The 26,639-nt window shown below is 40.0% G+C and overlaps 2 protein-coding genes across 2 annotated transcripts; both read left to right on the top strand.

The window, feature by feature from the left end:
• The first annotated feature begins 146 nt into the window (after window positions 1-146).
• Window positions 147-12,046, top strand: LOC117414701 (ubiquitin domain-containing protein 1-like). Its single transcript, XM_034024468.3, has 3 exons — window positions 147-1,153; window positions 8,459-8,686; window positions 8,797-12,046. The coding sequence occupies exons 1-3, from the start codon at window positions 1,072-1,074 to the stop codon at window positions 9,177-9,179; spliced, it is 693 nt and encodes a 230-aa protein (XP_033880359.1). The 5' UTR covers window positions 147-1,071; the 3' UTR covers window positions 9,180-12,046.
• A 1,173-nt stretch (window positions 12,047-13,219) lies between these two features.
• LOC117415014 (RRP12-like protein) lies at window positions 13,220-26,345 on the top strand. Its single transcript, XM_034024917.3, has 34 exons — window positions 13,220-13,496; window positions 14,351-14,574; window positions 14,696-14,779; window positions 14,874-14,950; window positions 15,067-15,172; window positions 15,410-15,526; window positions 15,642-15,780; window positions 15,878-16,005; window positions 16,258-16,356; window positions 16,515-16,606; window positions 16,799-16,910; window positions 17,069-17,169; window positions 17,259-17,373; window positions 17,613-17,755; window positions 17,967-18,088; window positions 18,227-18,291; window positions 18,505-18,667; window positions 18,777-18,931; window positions 19,074-19,141; window positions 19,330-19,423; window positions 19,528-19,686; window positions 19,776-19,856; window positions 20,112-20,217; window positions 22,196-22,303; window positions 22,691-22,848; window positions 23,173-23,264; window positions 23,410-23,568; window positions 23,730-23,893; window positions 23,976-24,086; window positions 24,188-24,237; window positions 24,362-24,437; window positions 24,659-24,726; window positions 25,127-25,209; window positions 25,648-26,345. Exons 1-34 carry the CDS (start codon window positions 13,358-13,360, stop codon window positions 25,748-25,750), a joined length of 3,861 nt encoding a protein of 1,286 aa, XP_033880808.2. The 5' UTR covers window positions 13,220-13,357; the 3' UTR covers window positions 25,751-26,345.
• The last annotated feature ends 294 nt before the right edge of the window (window positions 26,346-26,639 follow it).

Genomic DNA, 26,639 nt, shown 5'->3' on the forward strand with positions numbered 1-26,639 from the left:
ACACGGTTTATTTGCTTTTTAATTAAATTAAACAAAACACGTTTTAAAAAATATAAATTGTAATTAACCTCGAATACACACACGTATCTGGCACATGACTAAGGCTGGTCTCTCGCCCCATTGTCCTCATGCTTGTCACGTGACGTAAATTAATACCATCGTGTCCCAGAACGCTACACGGTTACGCATGCGTCCAGTTTTGCGTTTATTACCAGGAAGGAGAAGGGGATTTAAAGCTGGAAGCAGAACTGGTAACGAGTTGGGATTTATTGCGAAGCAGAAAGGGCATAGTGGGAATATTAGAGAATACATATAGGTGGGCTTTGTGGAAACCCGGTGGAGTTGTCACTACAGCCAGGGGCAGGAGAGCGAGAGCGAGAGGAGAGGAGAGGAGGAGGCGAGGCAGGGAAAGTTACACTAGCCCGAAATAGCTTGAGTATTTCTAATCTGCACCGACTAGGCAAGGCAGTTACAGTTATAATATACACATGCGCTTGGCATGTCTAGAAATACACCGAGTCAGCGATCAGCATATTCTCGTCTCCAACTAGAAGGTGCAACTGCCTAGGAAGCTGGTATCTGACTTGAGTCGCGTAGGGTTTGGTCTGTGGAACATATATTATTGTTGTCAAAAGCTATTAACGATTTTACGTTTTCTAACGATTTCACGGTTAACTGCGAAAAATTCAAAAACTGTTATTAAATGGAAAATTAGACAGTAAAAACGCCTAGAAGTTAAGTTTTTATTATTATTATTATTATTATTATTATTATTATTATTATTATTTTTTTTTTTTTTTTAAATATACTGAGTGTACGAACAATGACCGTGTATTACTATTAGTTTTAAAAATTGAGTCCAGAAGCAATCGTAATACAAGCCTTTAACTAAGTGATCGTTTGGGAGGTTACCGCAAAGGACAGGCTTAGACCCAGTGAATTCACTTCCAAAACAATTCATGTTGAGACTGTAAGTCTGCTGTGGTACACATCGATAATATAAAGCAGTTCTATTCTAAAGGGGTTTTCCCTCCTGGATAGCTGTATGGGGATCTGTTGTATCTGACAGCAATGGGAGGTTGTGTCGGGAGAGAGCGTGGGGACACACAGGGGTCGGCTAGGAGCAGCTCAAGGAACCCACGAAAGCGCGGAGGTAAGTATGGAGCCACACATTCTCAATTCTCATATATGAGCGTGCGCTGTTAAATATTTAGAAAAAAAGTGACACAATTTCACAAATACAGTAATAGAAATGGTTTATCCTTAATAGTAAGATATATCCTTGTAATGTAGAGGAAACAGTTGTATTAAACGTGGTGGTTCCTGTTTCATTGCCAGGAGGACGTGATGCAATTAGACATTTAGTCCTGCCAATCTCTATCCCTCGTATCTTATACCCAAGTAGTAGAAATGTTAGCAAACTATACCGGTCCAGTAGCTGTACAGTGAAAATGCCTTGCCAGTTAAGATACATAATGGTGTGATACTTCTGTTCTGAGGAACAAGGCAGGAAGGGGTTTAAATACCCTTTTATAAAGCACTGCCTGTTTTTCTGCACAGGCTTAATACAAATGCATACAGTTATGACAGAATGAATGTTACAGATTGTTGTATTATTATTTTATTATTATTTATTTCTTAGCAGACGCCCTTATCCAGGGCGACTTACAATTGTTACAAGATATCAAATTATTTTTACATACAATTACCGATTTATACAGTTGGGTTTTTACTGGAGCAATTTAGGTAAAGTACCTTGCTCAAGGGTACAGCAGCAGTGTCCCCTACCAGGAATTGAACCCACAACCCTCCAGTCAAGAGTCCAGAGCCCTAACCACTACGCCACACTGCTACCCTTGTGCTTTGTGGTCCTTTTGCCCCAAGTTGCTCTGTTTGTATTCATACACAGCCAGGCAAGATTTGGTGCTTGACTTAAATCTTTCTTTGTTGCATTCCCTTATCAACCTGCATTTTTTGGAGAAGGAAGTTACATTAGGCCAAATGTTATGGATCCACTTGCAGCATGCTTACTACTTCCTGGGAGTGTGTGGGTTGGTGGGTGTGGGAGCATATGTTTGATCTGGTACATGCAAACTAAGCACACATCTTCATAAATAAAAACACCTGAAAAATATTAGATAATCTATATAAACATGGAATCGGAAAATTCACTGTACTCCAGTTGCAGTTTAAGATAAGTGTACTCTGCACACTAAACAAGGACTTTAGCCTTAGTTTATTTTTGACTCTTGGCTTTAAAGGGGTATGATGGGGATCATGATTGCTGGTAAAGCACTTGCTGTGATTGTAAATATAGAACCGGTCTAGGAACCTTGTTTAGATGGTAGCCACTAAACTAATTACTGATGGACTTTTGTGGAGTAGAAAACTTTTATTCAGTTACAGATACAGGATATGCTGTTATACAATTCATCCAATGTGATTCTAGCCTATGCAGACTTTTCCATGCAGTCTGGTTTACAGTACAGTATGTAGGCCAACCTTTTAATTTATTTTCTCTAAAATGTCTGCTGCAGCTAGTATCTCCATGGATCAACATGTATAATTGTGGGGGGGGGGGGGGGTACATCTTTAACCGGCAAGAGTTATATTTGAGCTTCAACTACAAGCTATGCTCTAATGTTAGCAGTGGAACTGGGACAGAGAGTTACTTGACTGTGAGAGTTTATTGGTCCCCTGCATCCAGTACAGTTGTGTTTTTTATAACTCTTCTCCCTGGCAAAATTACAGATACCTCTAGAAGGGGCATGGAAACAGATCGGTTTGCAATTCAATATGTGTCACTCCACACGACTTGCTCTATAAACACAGCCCTGTGTTTCTTCCCTTATGATTCGTGCCAGTGTGATGTGGGATTTCAATTCTCTAAAGGGAGATGAGTTGTAATTTGGGAGAGGTGTGGGTTGAGGTGTAATTAGGGAGAGGTGTGGGTTGAAGTGTATTTCGTGTAATCTATAATATACTGTATGGAGTTTGGGGAGGTTCCCATTCAAGAGTACAACTCCTGATACAGGTTGGAGCTTCAGGGCAAAGTGTAACCTCATAACAGACATGTGAACATCGAGATATATATATATATATATATAGCTATTCAAACACGGATACTTATTAAATGTGTTTATGTTTGTGGGGCACAAGAGGAGAGCTAGGTATTTTAAATATTCTTTTTCCTTTATCTTGATACTGTTTACTTGCATTCTTCCAAAAACTATTTTAACTTTCTGTATTTAATCAGAAGACAATCCATGTAGACTTTGTATTTATTTACATTCTTGAAAGGTGATTTCCGCTGCGGGCACACAAAGCGTAAAGCCTCCTCAAAACTTTCAAACCACTGTCATTTAAAGGCATCCTCTTTTTACTACTTGCAGCGTCAGGATGCTGTATCACCTGCAAACCCAGCTGATCTCAGGAAAGCAAAACGAACAAATGAAAAAGCCTCTTTGTCCACGGTGTTTATCTAAATATAACCTACCATTTTCAATATGTGTTTTTGAAGTCAAATGTAAAAAAATAAAAAAATAAAATAAATTGTAAAAATGTATGGGGATAAAAAAAATGTAAATGATTTTGAATGGCTTTTGTGTGCACCGAAGCACAATTAGAAGAAATCTGGGTTCTTGTATATAATTTTGTTTTGCCAGTACAGTTTTCTACTGTAAGTTGATACTTCAGTAGGCAGTTCCCCTGCAAACAGCAACAAAGTGATAGCTGCAGATTTGTGTAGCCTGTCATTAGATAGGGTTAGACCTATGCAGATTAATATCATATTTATTAGACTTGTCAGATTATACCTTCAGTGCAGATAAATGAATGTCACAGTTTAGGAATACTTTGGACCAAATGGTCTTGTGGTTATTTACATGCACAGGCCATGCACTGCATGGAAACAGATGTTTTGAAAGTGGAAAAGAACAGATTCAAATTCAGCACCAACTTCACTATCTTTATCTGACATTAAGTATGAAGTCCCTTATTAAGGACTTGTTTTCAAGTATATTTTATTCCAATCTAAACTTCCATAGTTTTCAAAGATTTTGTTTAAATATGAAAGCAACAGCACGTCAATTCACTATGTTGTTCCTAAAGTATACAGGGCTAACAAAATCATTTTAGTCAATCTTACCTGTGTGTGTATTATATATATATATATATAATCTTCTTAAAGACACACACATTATGGTAAATGTGTGTTTTATTTTTTTTAATGGTATTTTTATTTAATTTTTTTTCAAAGGTGTTATGAACAGAGTTGCTTCTTGCTGACATTTCAATGCTGCTCCCAGATTGAACTCTTCAGTAACCAATTGCTGCTTTTTCACTGACTCGCATGTTTTCAATGTCAGTGCAATTCTCCTTGCAGTGGAAGTGCAGTATTCTGGTATCTACAAGGAATGATAGGTTCATAGTGTTTAATTGTTGTTACATCTGATTTCTTCAGGAAAATGTGAGGTAAAGTGATGGCAATACATATTGTGTAAGATTTACTGAACTCTTTTGTATTAACTTTTACTTGAAATAAATAATGCAGTAAACATCAGTGGGATAGATACAGTACAGAATCTGGTTAGTTTGCATAGATTTATAGTGAGAAATGAGTGCGACGGGCACTGGGCAGCACACACTGCAATTTAACATCCTGATCTGAAGGTTTATACTGCAGTGGATTTTGACAGAAGTACTATAAGCTATTGATTATTTCTATTTGTGAAAGCACTTCCATCCATTATTACAGGAAATAGTAATAGTATCCATAAGCACAGGGTTGGATTGTTCGCCTCATTACTAAGATCAACCTAGCATTTTACTTGGTTTTAAAAAAAAAAAAAAATTTTTTAAATCAGTGTCATTTTAAAATAAGTAACCAGGGCCTGACCTCTTGTGCTGTATTCCTACTTGGCTGTCTCTCCTTCATGTCTCTCTTTGTTTTAATTCTCAGCCTGGATCTGCAATTTAATGCACACTAACATTAGACAAGTATTATTTTTTTCCCTTCCTGTGGGTTTTAAAATTGAGGTGTACTGTATTCTTTGTTGCTCAACCTACAATATAAGTTAATGACTCCATCCAGAGTCATAGTACAGTAGGAAACCAAAGGCCAAAACGTTTCACTTATTAAAACAGCCTAGTGACATCATTAATAACTTTTGCCTGGGAGAATACAGGGAAATGCTTGAGCAAGTTAAAAAATACATTATAAATGCCATATAGTGGAGGCAATAACATATGGGTTGAATGGATACTTAAGAGATTCTCACTAGTGCAGTTAGTGTGAATCCTCCAGAAGTATGAAGAGGACTGGGATCTCACCCAAGATCAACAAGCCCCCTTGCCCAAACTGCATTTACCCAGAATACTTATTTAAAGAAACTATAGACTACGGGTAGTGATTTTTCACTAATCAATAAAGATGCTATGACAGGTGACTGGTATTTAAGAAAGGGAAACTGCGTAACATGTAAAGTGGTAAATTAGAGGATTATTTATATAATAACATATTACGAGACGGCCAACAGGGATTTAAAAAAAAGAAAAACAGAACAGACTAAACTCTTGGATTTCTTGAAACTTCGAAGATACAAGCGGAACATGGGCCTAATATATTGGGACATTCAAAATGCCTTTGACAAAGTGCTGCATGAAAGACTAATACTTTAGCTGAAATTGATGGGAACGCAAGGCAGAGTTGGCAGAGCCTGCCCCATCATTAATCTATTCGCCCAAGCGATTCTGATGACAGTGCAATGGGGTCCCAAATAGGCAATTGAGCTCTGTGTTAAGATCCGCTGAAACCAGGTTTATTTAGTGGTGCAATTAACAATTAAACACAGTATAAAAAGCAAAGTAGTCCGAAGTAACAACAGTGTGTGTTTGGACTGACACAGAAAAAGGAAATCAAAGAAAGAAAAGTAAAAGTAAAAGAATGACTGGGATGAGTGAGGGGGGGGTTTCTCTGGCGTACTCCATCGCTAAATTCTTGTAGTTTACATACTGTAGTTCATATTTAGAGGATGCCACAATGATAAATAATTTGCTTTATTTATGTATTCATTTAAGATTGAGTAATTTAGTTTGGTTTGTAACTATTCACAAACCACCATTTCCAACATACAGTTTGGAGGTACTGTATAGCTACAAAGGTACTACAAAAACATTCTGTAATTTAACAAAAACAAAAACAAAACAAAAAAAACATTTTTTGTAAGTTTGTATAATACAAAGTTTGATGATGATACAGAGCTGAGGGGAGTGGCTGTTCTGGATGTTACGACTCTGGAAATGGAAAGGGTTTTAGACCGTATTCAGAATTGGGGAAAGTGCCAAGTAAAACAAATGTGATCTGCTGTTGTCCACAGAATATACCATTTGAATACCAAGTGTGTAGTACTAAACTAGAACAGTTGCATTCACAGCAGCTCGTTACATATCTATTTTGCTGTTATTAGTGTATGTTTTGGTACCTGTATAAAATACCAAGGGCAGTGGTTGGTGTTAGTTATCAGTCATCACCTATACAATGTTTTATGGGACTAGGTTTGTTCACAGGTGTGATTACAGGACAAATCATGGATTGGCTACCGATAACCTATCTCAAAGTACCAGGGAAACATTTTATGCAGGCCTTTGTTTTCAAGTGTGCACACAGTCTTTGAATGTTTTATCCGAGTGAGACTGCCCTCTGTCTAAAAAAGCCTTGAGTAAAGGGCATAGGATTGTAAATTAGAAGACTGTGTGCAGTGTTTACTGTTTATGGTTGTGTGGTATTATAAAGGGACATTTGCATACAGTAACTGAATTATAAATGCAGTTCCACCCATAAAACTACTGCCCCCTGCCTGAGTGATGCATGCTGGGATAACCCTGCTCAGTCTTGACCTGTGTCTCCTGATTACAGCATGTAATCCGCGGCTCTATAAATAATTGATTTTTATGAAAGTGACCTTTATAAATACTTGGCATCTGTATTGGTCTTGCAGCCACTTCTCAATGGAGGGAGGATTATAGTGGATTGTCCTGCAGTGTTGCCCTGGACATTGTGTGGTTGAGCACGACCAATCGGTGATGTTCAGCTTCAATATGTATTTCAAGTCCTCTTGAGTGATTCCTAAAACTCTCTAAATTAGCAAAAATATACAAGTTAATCATCAATGTACGAACCCTCCATTGTGCCTGTTCACACAGTCTTGCTAAATGTAAACATACATTCTCCATGTGCAGTTTGTTTTTCCAGACTTAATACTGGAGGTATACAGTTATGTGTGTATGTGTAGGCGCACCTTGGCTGTTCTCCACAGCACTGTAATGTGATCTACACCTGCTCCAGTCCAGTGCACTACCATAGAAGATGTACCTTTTCAGGGACAACCAAGGAGAGTGCTGTAGAAATCCTTATCCTTATTCCTGTGCTGAGAAAACCCACAGGTTGTTTTGCTGGATCGCACAAGGTCAAAATCAAGATAATACTTCTCCACTAAAACAGGGTTTAGCTAAATAGAATGGCTTTAACATAAATAGCTAGCAAACAAAATCCTTTAAAGTATGCCAGGCAGATTCTTTTTATTGTACATTGGCTTGATTATGCTTCACGTGCCAGCTTCAAATTATTTTGCGTTCAAACCTCAAATTTGTTAGGCCCCCCTGCATGAATCGTCAATTTGGTATTCATGAAAGCGAGTAGGCTGTAGCTAAATGACATGATGATCCCATCCCCACAGGGCCAGGCTTTAAGCCTGGATTCTTAAGATTTGCCAGCTACTGTACTATATATAAATCTGTAATAAAATTAGTTGTTTGCACATCCAGCTTCACTGTAAGTACTTTTATTGAAAGGAATTGCTTTGGTTGCCCTCAGATAAACATGTGCACGTGATTTGCTATCTGTATCGCAGATTCATTTGTAATAGTTAAACATTTCCCCAAGCAGATTTTCCTCTGTGTTTTTTTTTATACTTTTAATTGCAGACTTTGTGGGCTCTTGAAATGTTATCTGTCTCCCTGAGGGAGGTTGCCTGCTGGACTCTGCTCTCTGGCTGGCAGTAACATGTCAATAACATGTTCTGTGAACTTCAGTGACCCAGGAAAGAGTGGTAGTGAGTGACAGCAGCTTGTGTTAAAAGCATGGTTTAAGTGATACCAGGATAGCTGGTTCTGGCATTGTGCTGTTAGCCCGTATTTACCATTTTGTTTTGGTTTGTTAGTGGAAATAAATTGGGTTTGCTGAAATTTGCTCAAAAACGTAAACAGAAATTCTGAAATTATGGACAAAGTGAGTTGTAATTGTATGCAATTGTATTGGATTCCTAAATATGAACATGGTTAAAATAAATAACAGCATTTAAGAGGATTTTGTATGTACAGTATGACCTAACTTTTAAGATGTAGCAACAATCCCTTTAAACCACAAAAACAGTGCATTTGTATGATTGCCCCCCTGCAGGTCGAAACGAACCTCTAAAGAAAGACAAGCCCAAGTGGAAGAGCGATTACCCGATGACCGAGGGGCAGCTGCGGAGCAAGCGGGATGAATTCTGGGACACTGCTCCAGCATTTGAGGGGCGCAAAGAGATCTGGGACGCCCTAAAGGCAGCCGCAATTGCCATTGAGTGCAACGACCAAGAGCTGGCGCAGGCAATTGTTGACGGAGCCAGCATCACTGTTCCACATGGTGGGTGGAAGTATATCTGTCTCTTGCAGTTAGATGGTGTCTTCAAGACACCGTATTATCCTAAACATAACAGGCTGAACAGTCTTTTAACTGCTCTGTGTTGGTTTCAGGCTCCTTGACTGAGTGCTATGATGAGCTTGGTAATCGTTACCAGCTGCCGGTCTACTGCCTTGCTACACCAGTGAACCTGATCAGCGAGCGCAGTGATGAGGAAACAACTGATGCCCCGGAGCCACAGGGCGGCACCAAACGGGATTTCCAGCTGAAGGTACGACTGTCAACGGGCAAGGACGTGCGCCTCAGTGCCAGCATGACAGACACCATCGGCCAGCTGAAGAAACAGCTCCAGGTTCAGGATGATATTGACCCAGCCCAGCAGCGCTGGTTCTTCTCGGGAAAGCTGCTTACTGACAAAACCCGGCTGCAGGAAACCAAAATCCAAAAAGACTTTGTGATCCAGGTCATAGTGAACCAGACAGCTGTCCCCAAATGAGCCTTGCTCAGGCACCCCAGAAGATCCCTTTATAGAGAGAGAGAGAGAGACCCACCCCTTCCTGTATAACCTTCCTTTCTTTATTTCCATTAGAACATAAAATAAATAAATGCAATGATTACTATTCCCTTAACACAGCCTACAAAGCTTATCCTTGGGACATTTTGGAAGGTACTGTTCGCTTTGCTGTGTAAACTCTCATGGACAACTGATGTGCTAGTGCAGACCAGTCCAAGACTCTGTTTTTCTGATTTTATAGAAATGCAAGAGTCCACACAAGCACAGACTACTCAGAAATCTAGACTACAGTGCTGAACTGTAAACAGGAGATATAAAAAGGATGCCATAGAGTTTAAGAGTACAACAAGATGAGCAAAGGCAAAGCTGTTTGTTTCAGGATTTGGGCATAGCTGCTAAATATTCTGGGCACAGAATCCCTGCTTAAAAAATGGAGGTGCGGTTGTTAATCCCAGGACAAGCTGAAATCAACACAACTGATACAGACTGGGATGTTTGCATTTCCAGCCATGTGATTAAGTTTAGTATTATTATTATTTTTTTTTAATAAAATTTAGTAGTCGCCAATTAGTTTGTTATTTTCTCCCCAATTTAGTAGTTATCAGTTATTTTGTTTAGCTCAGCTCACCGCTACCACCCCTGCACTGACTCGGGAGGGGCGAAGACGAACACACGCTGTCCTCTGATGCGTGTGCTGTTAGCCGTCCGCTTTTTTACACACTGCAGACTCACCATGCAGTCACCTAGAGCTACAGCGTCTGAGGACAACGCAGTCCTGGGCAGCTTACAGGCAAGCCCACAGGCGCTCGGCAAGACCACAGGGGTCGCTGGTGCACGGTGAGCCGAGGACACCCTGGCCGATCTAACCCTCCCTCCCCCCGGGCAGCTCTTGGCCAATTGTGCGCCATGCCCTGGGAGCTCCTGTCCACGGTCGGCAAAGGAATAGCCTGGACTCGAACCGGCAAAATCCAGACTATAGGGCGCATCCTGCACTCTACGCGAGTGCTTTTACTGGATGCACCACTCGGGAGCCCATAAAGTTTAGAATTTTTAAAAATAAATGTTTAAATGTTTTGCCATTCAAAAACAAAACAAAACGAAACAAAAAAACAAACAAGCACTCTGTTTGTTTATCTTTGCTGTGTTGTTGTTGTTGGTGTTTTGTTTTATATTTTTACTTATTTTTTTTAAAAGGCCTTCTCAGTAAGCAGTTTCAGGTTTTGGTAGTGCTGTGTGTGTGTGTGTGTCTTTCTTGCATTTCTGTGAGCCCTGTATTAACAGGCCTATGTTTTGTGTGCAAGGACAGATTGTGGCTCTGATCTGTAATCCATATCGACAGCCACTGTCCTTGCTAACCATATGGAAGGCGGGAGGACAGTGATTCAAGCATGACGCTACACCAGGGAATGAGACTCGCTGCTATTGCAGAACCTCTCCAAGCACTTTAATGGCTACTGTGAGCTCTCCCCCAATTCTTTGGAAGTCATGCTGTTTTAACACAGCTGCAGTTGTTTTATTTTATTATTTTGTGTCTAACCTAAGATCATATCTTGCATGTTTTTTGGGGAATATTTCAATGTCGCCTAAACTGTAAAAATGCTTTTCAGCAAGTTAAGTGGTGCACCTACTTTCTCCTCTGTCTTCTGTGTTTTATATTGGGGTTAATTGATTATACCGATAGCACAATACTAAGTGGTAGTGTAGTCTACTAACAATTAGAACATTATCAAGTAGACAGTAGCATTTGAAGGTAGAATAATTACTACAATTAAACATGAAAGTTACACTAATGGGTAGAATATAGTGAACTAATAAATAACATATTACAGAGTGCACGAAAAGATGACTGTACATATTACAATTACATAAGGGAAAGTGTTTTGTAGTTTACAGATCAGTAGCACAATGTGTATGTGGTGATGCAGTATGTTATGTGAAGGGCCCCTGTGCTTCAGTGCGGATGTGAGGGAACAGCATGATGCAGTTCTAACATGTCTATAGCAGTTTTCAATATATCCATTTGTCTGTTACATATCTGTTTTAAAAGAATGTACCAAATATGCCACAGGTCTTGGTCTGTTTATCACACCTCCGGTCCTGAAGGGCTTTTAAATTGCAATAAACTAATCAAATACATTCTGGTAATGTGGCGAGGGTGTTAGTCTCTCACAGTTTTACTTGAATCTGTACTAAGAACATCCACATGAGGACATATTTCAATAACAGTCAATTCCTTATTTGGCAGATCTGTGTTTTGTTTTTTTTTGCTTTTCCCAAGATATATCATGCACCAGGCTTGGGATATGTTTGGGCTGGCCTTTGTAAGAGGCAACGTTTCAGAATTCCTGTTTTAGTGCAAGAATGTGTGCTATTTTTTTATTTTATTTAAATGTCATTATCAATACACTTCTGTTGATTTGATGGTGTTTTAAAGCCAAGGCGCTCCAGAGGCCCACACAGTGAATCCAAGCAAGTCTGTAATACCATGAACTTTATTAATGTTAAGTTCCCATTTGGCACTGGGCTGTAAAAATCCTCTCTTGCACCTAGACAACGAGGAGCCATCCAACTTGCAAGTTCTATTTTATAAGAAAAAACTCAAACGGCTTCTACATTACACATGCAAACTCTATAAATGCCGTTATGACTTTTAAATGGGTGTAAATATTTAGAAATCTGTATATTTAGTAATTTAAAATATATACAGTATATATTATATAAATAGTTGAAATATAAGCTAGGGTTTCTGATAATGTAATATCTGTACAATTTATTTTACAGGTTATGTGTACATTTATAAGCAGGTTGATTTTTCTTTTTAAGCTGGCAAATAAAATTGAAACTTCTGATTCCTTGTTGTATTGCTTTTTTTTTTTTTTTTTTTTAATAATTCACACCTATGTGATAATGTGGTGCATTTTATTCCCCTGTAGTCAGATTCTGAAAGAGATGCATTAGAAACTCACACCCAATGTAGCTTGCATCTGGTATTTGGATGTGTTTATTGATAGAGAAATTATATTTTCAAAGTAATATCACCTGGATTGTCTGTGAAGATACAGCCCTATGTATACCCCTTGTTTCAACAAAAAAATAAAACACTCCATTTGTATTTGAAATGAGTGACTACCTATATACCTAGAGTGGTTTCTGACCAAACGCCAAAATATTGTATCACTGGGAGAAATTAAAAGGTTATGGCAAAAATAAATCTATAATGGTAGTTTACCATTAACAGTTTGATAATCTTACCAGTTTTAAAAATCCACATTTTGCAGAGGTGAAATATCTTATTGGCACCCATACATTCTGCGAGGAATACAACAATTTCAACAACAGTACATCTTTTGCAACCTTAATTTATTCCTTTAAAAATTAGCTTTTTCCTTTGCTCGTCTTGAAAATAAAAGCCCATATGTTATGTAGTTTATCAGCACCATACAGTCGGTGACAACTATTACTGTTCATTAAGGCTTGCCAGCACCAAGCGACAGTAAGAACTCATCTGAGTAGGGCAGAACTTTGTAGTGGAAATGTAGCTTTCGTGCCATGAAAGCAAAGCTAGTCTACCATGGAGGTTTCCACAGATGTCCTGACTTGGCTGATTGAATCTGATAAGAACAGATTTTACTGAAGAGGTATGGCATGGATTTGTTCATCACAATACCAGATAAAACTTTTGAGATATTAACAGCAAATAATAATAATAAAAAAATACCTGGATGGTAAAGTTTCGGTGTTATTGATTCTTCTGGGGTTTTAACTTTGCATCTGTTAAACGCTTTGTGATGGTGGTCCACTATGAAAGGCGCTATATAAAAATAGATATTATTATATTATTTGATGCCACCTAATGGCCAAATATTATAAACGTTCTATTCACATTTTATTGGCAACTGTTTTCATGTCCAGATATGTGGTTGCCAGTGTTTAATGGATTTAATTTTAAAATGGCTTTAATTTAAAAAAGAAGCTTGTTTACTGTGTGTAGCCTATAAAGTCAAATACTTAAAGTATATTCGCACAATACCGCCACCGTGTGGATTAAAACTAGTAGCCCTTCTTGCATTGGAAAGTGTGCAATGTGAATGTGATGAGGACCGCAGATTTCCTACAAACTCTTGTTTTTTGGGGGAATACGTTTATATCTACCGCTGAAAATGGTGAAAGCTGGGAAGCTACGTTCTGGTACAGCACAGAAGCTAAAACGCTGGAAAAAGGGACACAGCAGTGACTCTAACCCGAAGACAAGCCGTTACAGGCAGGCAGCGAGAAGCCGGTTCTTCAGTCGCCCCTCAGGTAAAGAAACAAGTTGGAATAGGCAGCAGTAGAGGCCGGGGCTCTGGCCTGCTGCAGCTGGGAAACACGTGGATATCACTCAGAGAGGTTCCTTAGGGGGACAGACATATTAAGACTTAAAAACAGATGATTTTTAAAGAAGACATGTAACGTTCTTTTTTTACATATACAATACGCCAGAATTACGTTGTGATATTTCTTAAATATTATAAATTACTTAAAACGTGCAATTGTTTGTATTGTCATCTATGTATACAAACCGATAGCTAATTATACTGTCACTTACTGAAACAATACAATATTGTGATACTAAGAAAAAATGCATCAAAATACACTTAAGTTGTTATATCCCTTGTGGAAACATGCATTAGTTGGATATTATTGCGTAAGCAACCAGGTGTGTAATTAATTAAAGGGACAGACACTCATGTCAGCTATATGATACGTACCCGCAGTCAGCTAAATTGAGAACTTTAATTAATCAAAATGTGTTGTCTGAAATGACCAACCTTAGAATTCGTATCATTTAACTTACCTTGCCAATATTAGAAACATTTTAAACTAAACGGGGTGTTTCTTTTAAAAGTGTAATGGGTCATTGAAGTACAGTTTGAAATATGCAGTACCCACAATCATGTTGAATTTTATATTAAAAAGGTGACTCCCAGCGTTACTATTTACTTCCTCCAACTATGGTTTAGCCTTGTGTTTTGAAGACAAACAATTCGTTTTCCTGTTTGTTTACTTTACCAAAAGGAAGTTGAGGTCCTTTTTTGGTGCATTCACAAGTGGCTTATGTATTTTGCATTCAGTAAATCAGGCTGTTTGACAGTATTTATCCTCCGACCTTTTAGCGAGAAGTGACCTGACGGTTGACGCCCTTAAGCTCCACAATGATCTGCAGTCCGGTCCCCTGGAGCACAAGGAGACTAAAGACAACGCTCCTTTCGAGGTGGATGAGCCAGCACTCACCGAGCGAACCGCAGCCACCTTCCTGAGTGGCCTGTCTGACTGCTCGAACCTGACCTTCAGCAAAGTGCAGCGCTATTGGGAGTCCAACTCTGCATCTCACAAGGAGGTCAGTGACCTCTTCATGGAGCATTAATGCAGTCCAGTGCATCCGTTATTTGTTTGCGAGGTGAGTCGTGTAATTTGGGGATCATTAATGTACATCTTTTTCACTTCTCTTTCTTTCTCAGATTTGTGCCGTTCTAGCTGCAGTAACAGAAGTGATTCGATCCCAGGGTGGAAAGGAGACAGAGACTGAATATTTTGCTGCCTTGGTGAGTAATAATAAAACCTTATAGAAAAAGGGGCTTGCAATGACTGGCTTCTGTTATTTAACACCTGGTGTAAATGTATCTGTCTCTGCTCTAGATGACCACGCTTGAAGCCGTGGAATCCAGTGAATCTGTGGGTGCTGTGGCTTACCTTCTCAACCTCGTGCTAAAGCGGTAAGAATTGTAACAGATTCTTTTTTTCTCATTATTTTTTCTGCGTTAGATTTATTTTTATGTATTTATATTTATATGTTTACACTGTAGTTAATTCCATTTTTTTGTTCTTCCAGAGTTCCAAGCCCCGTTTTAAGCCTGAAGTTTTCAGACACATCGAAGGTCTTCATGAACATCATGTCATCTCAAGCCAGTTCAGAATCCCCCTCTGCCCTGCGCTGGGTAAATGATCTGGGTTTTAATTGTTTGGGACAACAATCAGGCTAAATGCAAGCTAAATTGCTGTGGTTAGATGTAGTTAGAGGTGAATGTTGAGGTTTTAATTACCAGTAGCTGTTTACGAGACAAATTCCTTTTGATTTATACCATTTTTTTTGCTATAGCCCAGCAATATATGAGGAGTTTTTGATGAAGAGACAAAAACAGTTTGTAACAAGTCATTTTTATTATGCTTTGTAGATCCTCTCCTGCTTGGCAAACTTGATTCGGAAACAGGACGCGTCTGTATGGAGCTATCCATCAACACTTCAAGTTTACCATGGACTGCTGAGTTTCACTGTTCACTCCAAACCCAAGGTAAGTTAACTCTCTGTCCTCCAGACTGCCCAGTCACTGGGACCTCCCACAGGCTGTTACATGGTAAGGGTCAGTTGCCAGCATCAGAGGGACTAATTTCTCTCTTCTGTTCCAGGTCCGTAAGGCAGCTCAGCATGGCGTGTGTTCCATCCTGAGGGGCAGTGACTTCATGTTTGGAGACTCTGCTCCGTCACACCATCCAGCTGCTCAGTCAACAGCCAGATTCTGCATTAAGGAGATGGAACAAGCTGGGGGTAAGTGGGTGCTATGAGACAGGATGGGTATGTGAAGTGTTTGCTCCCATGGTATTTGGGGAATTATTTTAACCATTGCGATTTTTTTTTTTTTTAGGCAATAAAGAGGACACCACAGTCCTTCACATCTTGGGGCTCCTGAAGGAACTGCTGCCATGCTTCCCACATGGTGCTGTCAAGTCCTGCAGCGAGACATTGCTCCGGGTTATGACCCTCAGTCATGTGGTGAGAAGACAACTTCATCTTGGCTTAGCCTTACCTGAACATTGCAGTGATCAGGACCCTGTATTGCTAATTTTGCAGATACAAAATACATGGTCTAAATTTAAATGATTATCTCAAATTGAATACTCTGTAACAGATACTACTTAGTTAAACACTTGTGTGAATACAAAATACCCTCCTAGGGTACAAAGTACAAATATACCCCAAGGGACATATACTCAGGGATCTGAGTTGATTTTGTTTCTGTTGCAGCTTGTGACGGCAGGTGCCATGCAGGCTTTCCATAAGCTATTCAGTGCCAAACCAAACTCTTCATCATTGCCTGCAGAACTCAATGCGCAGATAATTACGGTATGTTCAGATTGAACCGGCTGACACATTTTACACTGTCTCAAGAATAAGAATGAGTATCTCTATTAAAAGTCCTAAATCTTCTATTCAGTAACACCCAGTGTAGAGCTTCTGGGTTGAGCACAGTGTTTTGTGTAATGGATTTGTTTTTGTTTCAGGCTCTGTATGATTACCTTCCCAGTGAAAATGACCTGCAGCCTCTGCTGGCCTGGCTGGCTGTAATGGAAAAAGCACACACTCACCTGTCCAGGTATTTCCCTATAAAAGGCAGCTTTAAAATTCGTTTTTAAATATTAACATGGCCATAGAGAACAAGAATACAAGAAATCCAAGTAGTTCACGTTGATTTATCCCATAATTATCTTCTCGTAGAGTAGCTGGCCTTCAGGAATGTAAGACTCGCCATGCTTTTCTTTTAATGCACTGTTTCCACTTCTCCTAGTTTGCAGATTTCGCTCTGTTTGGGTCACTTGCCCCGTCTCTTCACCGTTGCCATGACTTGCTTCGGGTCTCCGCATGTGCAAGTCGTTTCCACGGCAGCACAGACATTAAAGGTCAGTATCTGGTGCTCTTGAGAGCAGTCATGTGGCTAATGGGCTGTGGGTGTTTAAATAGTAAAGTTGTGTTCAGTAACCTGCATAGATTTGGGATGATGGGAAGTGTAGGTTATCAGGCTGAAATACTTGTAACTGTGTTTGTGCTTTATTACCAGACTTTACTGAAGGAATGTGTTGCTCCATGCATGGCAGAGATCGGGTCAATCACATCGACTGCTCCCTCTGGCAATGCTTCTTACATCTGTAAAGTGTTTCGGTAAGTTTCTTAGTGAGAGTGAGGAGCAGGAGCGAGAGAACCCCCCCCCCCCCCCCCCCATGTTTTCTTACACTTCCTCTGTTTTTCAGACTGGTAGAAGAGGGTCTCGCATATCGATACTATTCCTCCTGGCCCTTCGTAATGCAAGTTCTCAGCTGCTTCTACCAGGTAGCAGGGAAGGAGGCACACCCCATCATGGTAAAGGTAAGAATTATTATTATTATTATTATTATTATTCAGCAAGAGGGGATGGGGTGGTAATGCCTTTTCATGGAACCTACTGTCTTGTCAGATTTAGATTTTTATTTGATAACTTTTCTGTTGAGCTTGTAGTCTTGCCTCCATCCTGTTTTGGTGTATTGTTACATTGTGTTGACAGGGCTGCAGTTCCTGGTCTGTGATCTCTGTCTGTCTAACTTGGGTTTTTGGTTCTTTTTCACTAGAGCCTGCAGTCCTTGTGTGACCTGCGCTTGACGCCTCGGTTCCCTTTCTCAGGTGAGCTGGATCAGACTGTGGGATCTGCAGTAGAGAGCATGGGCCCTGAAATCATCCTGAGAGCCATACCTCTACAGATCGACGGCAATGAGTGAGTACTGCTGTGTGGGAAGTGCCACGGTTTGTGTCGGGGCTGCAGTGGGTGGGAGTGGCGCTGGAATCTGGGGAATAGAAATTGCTTGTGCATTTAGAGTTAAGGTAGTAGGGGTTGATATATGGTGTCACATGTGAGACGTGTAAGTAGTTGTTGAAAAACAAGGAACTGCCCTTCATGCGATTTGTATGAAAAATGTTTGTTTCAGAGATGATCTTGAATTTCCACGGAGTTGGCTGATACCTGTGATCAGGGATCGTGTTAAAAACACAGAACTAGGATTCTTCACCACATACCTTCTGCCACTGGCAACTACTCTCAAAAACAAAGGTAGTGTTTTGTTTTTTTCAATTAACAACCAGGTCCGTGGATATACTTCTATGGAATATATAGTACTATATTATAGTCTCCACTCTTACAGTGGAAGCGTGGTATTACCCAGTAACCCCTTGTTCTGTTCTCTTTTAGCTGACGAGCTTAGTCAGGCAGGCCGAAATCTTGAGTCTAAAGTGTACATGACTCTGCATCTACAGGTGAGGAATTCACAGTTTATTCACTGTTTTGTGTCTTGCAATTTCCACAGGCTTTGCATAAATAATCAGTCAGTATGTAGCGCTGCTTGTAGTGTTACTGTTTTGTTTAGTTTCTTTTTAAAACAACCTTGTAAGAGTGAGGATCGAAATAAAAATGAAATAAACCGTAAATCTTTGTTTCAGTCATATTTACACATTTCTATTCCTATTCAGATCTGGTCCATGCTTCCAGGGTTCTGTATGCAGCCCACTGATCTGGCCACCTCTTTTAAAGGCATTGCTCGAGTGCTCGGCATGGTTATCAGTGACCGACCTGACCTGAGGCTCGCTGTCTGCCATGCTATACGGACACTGATCAACAAGAGCATTAGGAAAGGTAAGGGCTGGCAGGGGTTCATGTGGTCAGGAGGGTCGGAGGTTCTGGGTACAGACATTGTCTTTGTCTTTCAGATTTTTCTGCATTAAGTTTTATCTTTCTTTTGCAGAGGAGGATCATGCAGAAGTTGCCCGCTTTGCAAAGAATTTCCTGCCCATCTTGTTCAACGTTTATACCCAGCAGCCTTCTGCAGCGGACAGTGCTGCACTGAGGATGCCTGTGCTGGACACCATTAAGGTGTACTTGACGATCACTGACCAGGAGGTGGGACAATAGCTGCTTTTCTTAAAAACTCTCTGGGAGCTTTTCAGAAGCTTTAATGTGTGAACGTTTGTTGTGCATCAGTAAATCTCAAGTATCGTCTTTTGGTTTGCTATTTGTTTAAATCTGTTTGATTTCTTTGCAGATGGTTTGTACATTTCTGCAGAAAGCTACCGAGAAACTTTGCAGTCCGGAGAGCTCTGGGTTCACAAGGTGAGCCAATTATTTTCCATGCCAATGTGGAGCAAAGACTATAGTCAGGCTTAAAGTAATCGACTATAACAAATGTATTACTTATTCTAGCTGATTTGCATTGATAAGTTGAACAGGTTAATTTTTTCCAATGTGTGTATTAGCTGTGGTGCCAGTGGAACTGAATGTTTCAACTGTTATTGTTGCAGGCTGGCGGTGATGGACCTGATAATGGCGATGGCTCCGTGTGTGGATGAGTCCACAATGACTACAACCTTTGAGCTCGTTAAGCCCTATCTGGCGGTAAGCAACACTAATTGCAGCTGTTTGATCTTTTTTTCTCTCTGCAAACAGCAGCTGATGCACTAAGTGGATGCTGACAGCTCTGTCTGGGTTTGTTATTTCAGAGCAAAGAATCTGGATTGCAGAAGAAGGCCTACCGTATCCTGGAGGAGATGTGTGGAGGTGAGAGGGAGGCGTGTCGTCAGTTTGTCCTCACAAACCTGGAGGAGCTGAAGCGGACGCTGCTGGGCTCTCTTAAGAGCGCTTCCTCTCCAGCCAAGAGGGTGAGCAGCTTCTCAAGTATCCTGAAGAATTTCTCTTTTGTTTTAATAACCCACAAAAAAATTAAAAAATCACTTCTCTGTTTTTACAGCCAAGACTTAAGTGCTTGATCCATATTGTGAAGCATCTGAGTCCTGAGCATACTGAATTCATCACAGCTGTTCTCCCAGAGGTATGGCAGTAATTGAAACACATGCAACCCACCTTTTTGATGCAGCCTGTTCTTGTAAAAAAGCTGCTTGTAAATAACTAAAACTAGGGTTCTGCAATGGCAGAAAGGCACTGTCCAAGTAATTCAATAGGAATAGTGTAGAATTTCACATGGCAAAATAAACAATTTTACTGCATAGCTGGGTATCCTAGCATGTCTCCTCTTATATGTGGACATTCTTCTATATAAAAGAATCTTGCTTTCTTTTCCTCGCAGGTTATGATCTGCACCAATGAGGTGGCTATAGGTGCTCGACGAAATGCATATACCCTCCTGGTGGAGATCGGCCGTGCATTCATACGCTTCTGTGGCAGCCAGAAAGGTGAGTGGGAAAGCGCACGTCTGGTAGCATTATTTATTTATTTATTTATTTACTTATTTATTTATTTAATTTTAATTTAGTTGTCGCCAAAGGTTTTTACCCCGGTTTCTCCCCAATTTTGCAATTATTATTTTATCCCGGTTCACCGCTGCAACCCCCCGGCGACTTGAGACAGAAACATGCGTCCTCCGAAACGTGTTCCTGCCAATCGTCATTTTTCGCACTGCGGATCCACAGCGAAGCCACCAGACTTAGTTTCGGAGGACAACACAGATCTGAATGGCTCCACTGCAGACCCGCAGGCGCTCTATCAGCCACAGGGGTCACTGGTGCGCGGTGAACCGTGGATTGCCCTGCCGACCTAAGCCCTCCCCACCCAATTGCGCTCGGCCAATTGTGTGCCGCCTCCTAGAAACCCCCAGTCACGGTCGGCAATGACATAGCCTGGATTCGAACCTGCAATCTCCAGGCTACAGGGCGCATCCTGCACTCCATGCGGAGCGCCTTTACTGGATGCGCCACTCGGAAACCCCCTGGTAGCAGTTTTAATAACGAGACTGTTAAGCTGCAACAAATAGTGGTGCAATCGACACCCTAATTTCGTATTCGATTATCATGTAGGCATTTATCAATGATAATCAATGCATTGATGTTTTATTTTTCAAAATAAAGAACATTAGTTTTTTTTAACAGAAGATCCAATAACTAAAAAGATCGTTGTGCATAATAGTTAGACAAAAAGACACAACTTATATTCAAATTAGAACACTTACGATTAGAGTCCTGCATCTGGTCAATAAAAATTTATTTTTGGGTCTGAATTTGAATCACCAAAAACATTTTCTGTCCTTTCAGCGTAATCGTCTGTAACCCTTTCCCAAATAACGTATTAGAAGGTAAATGTACCTGTATTTCCTGCACTAAAGCAGGAGGCGATTAGAGAGGAGTCCGTTTGTTTGATACATCACAAGATCTTTTTATCATGTCTACTTGGTGATATTAAAAATGCCTGTGAACGAGGTGAAACAAAAGATAGTGCAGGGTTTATGTCATGTAGTGGATAATAGTTCAAGAGGTAAATCAGAAGTGGGGAATTCATTTGGAATCATGAATGAAAATAATAAACGTGACTGGATTCGTTGCTTGTAAAACCTGTCATTATGTTTTATGAACGCCACAAAACTGGTACATCATCTCTGCAAAAGCAGGTGTAGCTCCCTTTCAACTGGTGGCATGAAAGGAATAGACAGGTATTTTATAGTAAAGTAAGTAGAGATAGTTACAATGTTAAAATATATCCAGACCACTAGAGAAAGCTAACATGTTATAGCCTATTGTGTAAACTCAATATGTGGAGACTGGTAGAGATATCGTGTGTGAATGTGAGAGAGTCAGTTGACGCAGGCAGTAGGTAAAGGACAAACACTTGCGTGTTTGGGTCGGGTTGCAGGTCTTATTAAAGCGGGTCGGGTCGCGGGTAAGAAGACGGTGTTGCAGTGGGTTGCAGGTTCAGGTCGGGTCCTGTATTAGCAGGTCCGGGTCGGAAGTGGGTCTTATGGTTGCTGAAGAAGCCAAAAAACAGTGTGTTTTTTCTGCTTCACGACAACAAACACTCCCCCTGTCACTGGTCTTTAGTCCCAGTTAGTCCCGCCTTGTCCCACTCCACAGCCTATCACCAGCAGCTCCTGTGGTCCGTGCCTGTCGCCCATAGGCTGTTCGACAAATATGAAACACAGCCCCTCCTACTCCAAGAGTTTCTGCATTTCACAGTCCTCACATACGTTACAATATTATCTTTTTTTGTTTTTTTTATTTGGGGTCCAGGGGCCAGGTTTGTTATAATGAAGGTCGTTATAGATAGGGTGTACTATATGTAGTTCACTTCTGTCTCTGTAAAAATCCAAGGCACATTGCAGAGACCCCTCTGTTCTTATCTGGTTGAAAGAAGCAGTGAATGACGTGTGTATTTGTGTTTCAGAGGCGATACTTCAATACCTGGAACTGATCTATGCAGGATTCACTGGATCGGTAACAATGATCAGCTGCACTGTCCTGGCTCTGACTCGACTTGTTTATGAGTTTAAAGGTAATACTAAAATGAAAGCAATATGACACTCAATACGACACACAGTCGTAAGATATGTAGAAGTCTTCATCGGTTATCTTCATAGATGAGAATTGAAAAACATTTTTACTGGTATTTTTACTACTTTTTTTCATGTTTCTTTTTAACATTTGACGTTTTATGGCTAATCACTTTAAGGAAATTACAGATTTGACGGTTTAGATGCTCAATGGAGTGGTTTGCACAGGGGAAATACTTCATTATCTTCAAGAAAGGAAAATGTATCTACTTCAATTATTGCCCACATTTTTAAAAGCTTTTCTCAGAATTCTAGCAATGAGCACCCCCTGCTGGTACTAGTTGGAATTGTTCTGTTGCTGCAAACGCATCTGTTTTGTGTCTCTGCAGATTCCTTGGAGCATTCAGTTATTGAACCGCTGCTTCGGAATGTGTGTCTCCTGCTCGGCTCCAGAACACGAGAGGTGGTGAAGACAGCACTCAGCTTTGTTAAAGTTCTTTTATTTGTAATGGATGTTAAAGTGCTGGCGACCCACATGCCTCTATTGGTGAGTACTGGAGGTAATACATAGTCTACTTTTGAGGGGAGCTTGTATGCCCGCTACTTTTAATTGCTTCACATATTTGAGGTGCCAACGTCATATTTGCAATGTTATGGTGACTTCTCTATGAAAATCTAACGCCACCCTTCACTTTGACCTATGACTTGAAGATGTCTGACATATTATGGTTGTGTTACTTTTTGGTTTATGGGTAAAACACAACTAGATTCACTGGTTCATGTTCAATTTATTTATTTATTTTTGCCCACATGGATTTTGTTCACCGAAAAACATGTATAGTTTCTTTGTTTTGTTTCCTTTCTCAATAAGATGGAAGGGATTGGAAACATTAAAGAAGACGTGAGGCGGCATTTCCGGACAAAACTAAAGAACATTTTCACAAAATTAATTCGCAAGTTTGGGTAAATGTAGATTTTTTTTTTATCAACTTTAAAGGGAGGGAGAGGGAGTTTTTGTAGACAGCAGAAAAGATTTCTTCCTGGGGGTTAGGGACTCCTATAGAGTACAAACCCTTTCATTCTGAATATCTTTCTTGTGTGTTTGCAGGTTTGAGTTGGTGAAAAACATGCTTCCAGAGGAGTACCATAAAGTGCTGGTTAATATCCGCAAGGTAGAAGCCAGGAACAAACAGAGGAAAACCTTGAAGCATGACGCTGATTCAGAGTCGGAGAATGAGGAGGCTACTTCAAAACCCAAAGGGGACAGGTACGGTTCCCTCTAAAAGCCAGATGGAGACAACCGCAAACTTAATGGGAGAAGATGACCTCAAATCAAGGGGTGCAGGCAAGCCTGGGGTGGGCAAAAAGCATGGTACAACAGACTAGTGCCGATTGCAAAAGACTGTTTAATCCATTTTGATCTTGTAGTATTGAAGACATCCTGGCTGATTCTGAGGATGAGGATGAGGAAGAGAAGAAGGGACGGGGAGGGAAGAAGCAGCCTGGACAGAAGGGAAAGGCGTGGCTAAAGGAGGGAGAGGGCGATGAGCCGCTGAATTTCCTGGACCCCATGGTTTCCCAGAGGGTTCTTGGTAAGACCTGTTAAGATGGAGGTCAAGTTGTCTTGCGTATTCAGCACAGTAGACTTATCTGTTTTTATAATCTGTCTGGCAGCCACAAATCCAGATGTAAAGAAGAACACAAAGGTCCGTCATGATTTCAAGTTGACTTCGGACGGGCGTTTAATTATCCGCGAGGAAGCAGATGACGATGAGAAATCAAAAGGTTGAACCCCTGGCCTACAAAACACCTAGTTTAGGAAATTGAATTTTATTCAAGAATGATGGTTGTATCATCGGTCATTTAAATTGCTATTCTCTCTACAGGTGCGAAGGAGGAAATGGAAGACATACTGGAGGAAGCAGGTGTTAAGAGTGTGAGTTTTTTTTTTTTGCCAGATACGGAGAGTGAAATTGCCGACCAAGTAATCCAGACATTACATAACAGCAGCTAAAGGGGTGTGTGTGTGTGTTTTTTTGTTTTGTTTTTTTAAACAAAAGAAAAATCAGAAGAGAAAATTCCGAGAGGGCAACTTAGATGAGGACATGGAGATGGAGCCACAATTTCAGTATAAAGGTAAAGATATAAACTCCAGTGTCAGCCGTCTATATACGTGTAGATGTATAGCCCACTAAAGTAATCGTTATCTTTAAGTTTTGGTGCAGCTCTGTGATAACAGTGTGTGCTCCAGAGACAAGCTATATGACACTGCCTAGTCTGTGCAAATCATGTATTAAACTGCAAAGAAGGGTCTTGAACCAAGAGCATTTTTTGAAGTAATTAAACTTTTCTTTTAGCCGGAGGCTCTGGGATTCATAGGCCGTTGTCTAGAAAAGGAGACTCTGGTGGACAGTACAAGGCAAAGGTGAGTAAAGGGCCTTGTGCTGTGCAGTGATATTTTCAAAATGGAGCCCTAGAGTACCAATTATATTGCAAACAAGCATCTACAGTGTATGTGAGCCTCTCTCGTATATTTCTCTCTAAAACATATATACAGAAGTCCTGGAAAGGGCCTGTTTTAATGACTACATGTTACGTTAATATTTAAATCGACAACAATCTACATATTTCACCACATGTTTACATTACCCAGCCCTTCCTATACACTGACCTGCTAACAAAAGAAAGTATGGATAATACCCAATGGCAACTAACCATCAGAACAGTGCACAAATGCTAAGTAGCAAATCTTAATGAGTAACTGAAATTCCTAAGTAGTGCACTGGTAGAACAATGTTTAAAAACATTTTAATGTTATCTTTCAGAGTGGTAAAGGTGACATAAAGAAGAAAGGTCAACATGATCCATATGCCTACATCCCACTGAAAAAGGCTCAGCTGAACCGAAGGTATGGGAGAATATCATTGATGATCTTTTTTTTTATTTTTTTATTTTTCTATTAATAAATTATTGTTCCTTCCTTGTACTTTTGTTCTAACATTTAAGATGTAGTAGTTGGAGATTTTATTTTCAATTACTGATTTTTACTAAGGGTGTGTCCATTTTCCAGATGTGTTACATTCTTCACAGACTTGCATGAAGTGCTTTTTACCTTTTCTGCACAGGCATGGTCTGAGCTGTCCACAATCAGCCTTGCAAAATCGTCTGCAAAATCCAATATCTGTTCCGCCTCTTGCTAAAACATGTTTTCTTTTTTAAACGATACAAAGATGTAGTTTTGATTTGTTTTGAAGATGGAAACAGTGGCATCTGTGATTAGGATGATAAGCTTGGGATTCGTATTTTATATGGTTTTTATGTTTTTTTTTTTTTTTTGTCTCTGCAGGAAAAAGGCAAAGCTGCAAGGTCAGTTCAAAGGGTTGGTTAGAGGAGCACAAAAAGGGTCTCGGACTGGAAGGAAAATGCAGAGGAAGAGGAAGAATGTGTAACTTTAGTCTTAGACAAAATAACAGGCCTTCATAATACCTTTTTATGGATGCCATTCTATACACAGTCAGCAGCTTGGTTCAATTAACATCACATGTTTCGAAGAACAAAGTGTTACCCCTAACAGACTGATGTGACGTACAGCTGCTAAGTGCTAGGCTGGATTTCTTCCTTTTTCTAGCAGGGCAGGATTTCAGTGTTGGTCCTGGATAGACAGACACAGCTTGGATGTTCAATGTTTTGGTTGCTCTACACTAAAGGATTTAACTGTTTTGTCTTTCATCTGAGAATAAGCAGAATCCACTGAAATATTCCAGTTCTTCAGTGACATTTTGTATAAATGTAATTTTTGACTTTCTGTCCTGTGGTGTTTGAACCTTAGAAATGTGTATTTATTTACCATGAAAAAGAGTGCTTACTTGTGTTTAAACTGAAAACCAGTTCAGCTTCATTCTGCTATGGACTAAATGAATACAGGGAAACCTGTAATGTTGTGATGTGTGTGTCAAATATTGTCTTTTGTTTCCTGCAAATAAAAGACAGAGTTGCTGTATTGCATCTTTAATATTCAAAAAAGATTCATGCCTTTTATACCCATAGACTTTTTTTTCTTTTCCGAAGTCATTTACAAAAGTTTTTTTTTTATTGTCTAGAGTAACTAGCTGGTCCAGACTATTCTGCTTAGGTGTTTTGTATTGTAGTACAGTTCAGATACATTTTAGTCTGCCAATTTGAGTTTGTTAATGGTGTGTGTGTGTGTGTGTGTGTGTGTGTGTGTGTATATATATATATATATATATATATATAAATTAGTGAAGGGAACAATTCATTCTGAATAAGACCAAACGTAAAAAGTGGAATATGTACGGATATGATTTCTGGAACATTTAG

This window comes from Acipenser ruthenus, chromosome 7 (genome assembly GCF_902713425.1).
Source record: "Acipenser ruthenus chromosome 7, fAciRut3.2 maternal haplotype, whole genome shotgun sequence".
Taxonomy (NCBI): Eukaryota; Metazoa; Chordata; class Actinopteri; order Acipenseriformes; family Acipenseridae; genus Acipenser; species Acipenser ruthenus.

Bases quoted from the DNA above. Each gene is read 5' to 3' on its own strand.
- LOC117415014 (XM_034024917.3), top strand. From the start codon at position 13,358: ATGGTGAAAGCTGGGAAGCTACGTTCTGGTACAGCACAGAAGCTAAAA. The intron at 14,780-14,873 runs GTGAGTAATAAT...TCTCTGCTCTAG, and splicing joins CTGAATATTTTGCTGCCTTG to ATGACCACGCTTGAAGCCGT. The intron at 18,292-18,504 runs GTGAGGAATTCA...ATTCCTATTCAG, and splicing joins ACATGACTCTGCATCTACAG to ATCTGGTCCATGCTTCCAGG.
- LOC117414701 (XM_034024468.3), top strand. From the start codon at position 1,072: ATGGGAGGTTGTGTCGGGAGAGAGCGTGGGGACACACAGGGGTCGGCT. The intron at 1,154-8,458 runs GTAAGTATGGAG...GCCCCCCTGCAG, and splicing joins GAACCCACGAAAGCGCGGAG to GTCGAAACGAACCTCTAAAG. The intron at 8,687-8,796 runs GTGGGTGGAAGT...TGTTGGTTTCAG, and splicing joins CAGCATCACTGTTCCACATG to GCTCCTTGACTGAGTGCTAT.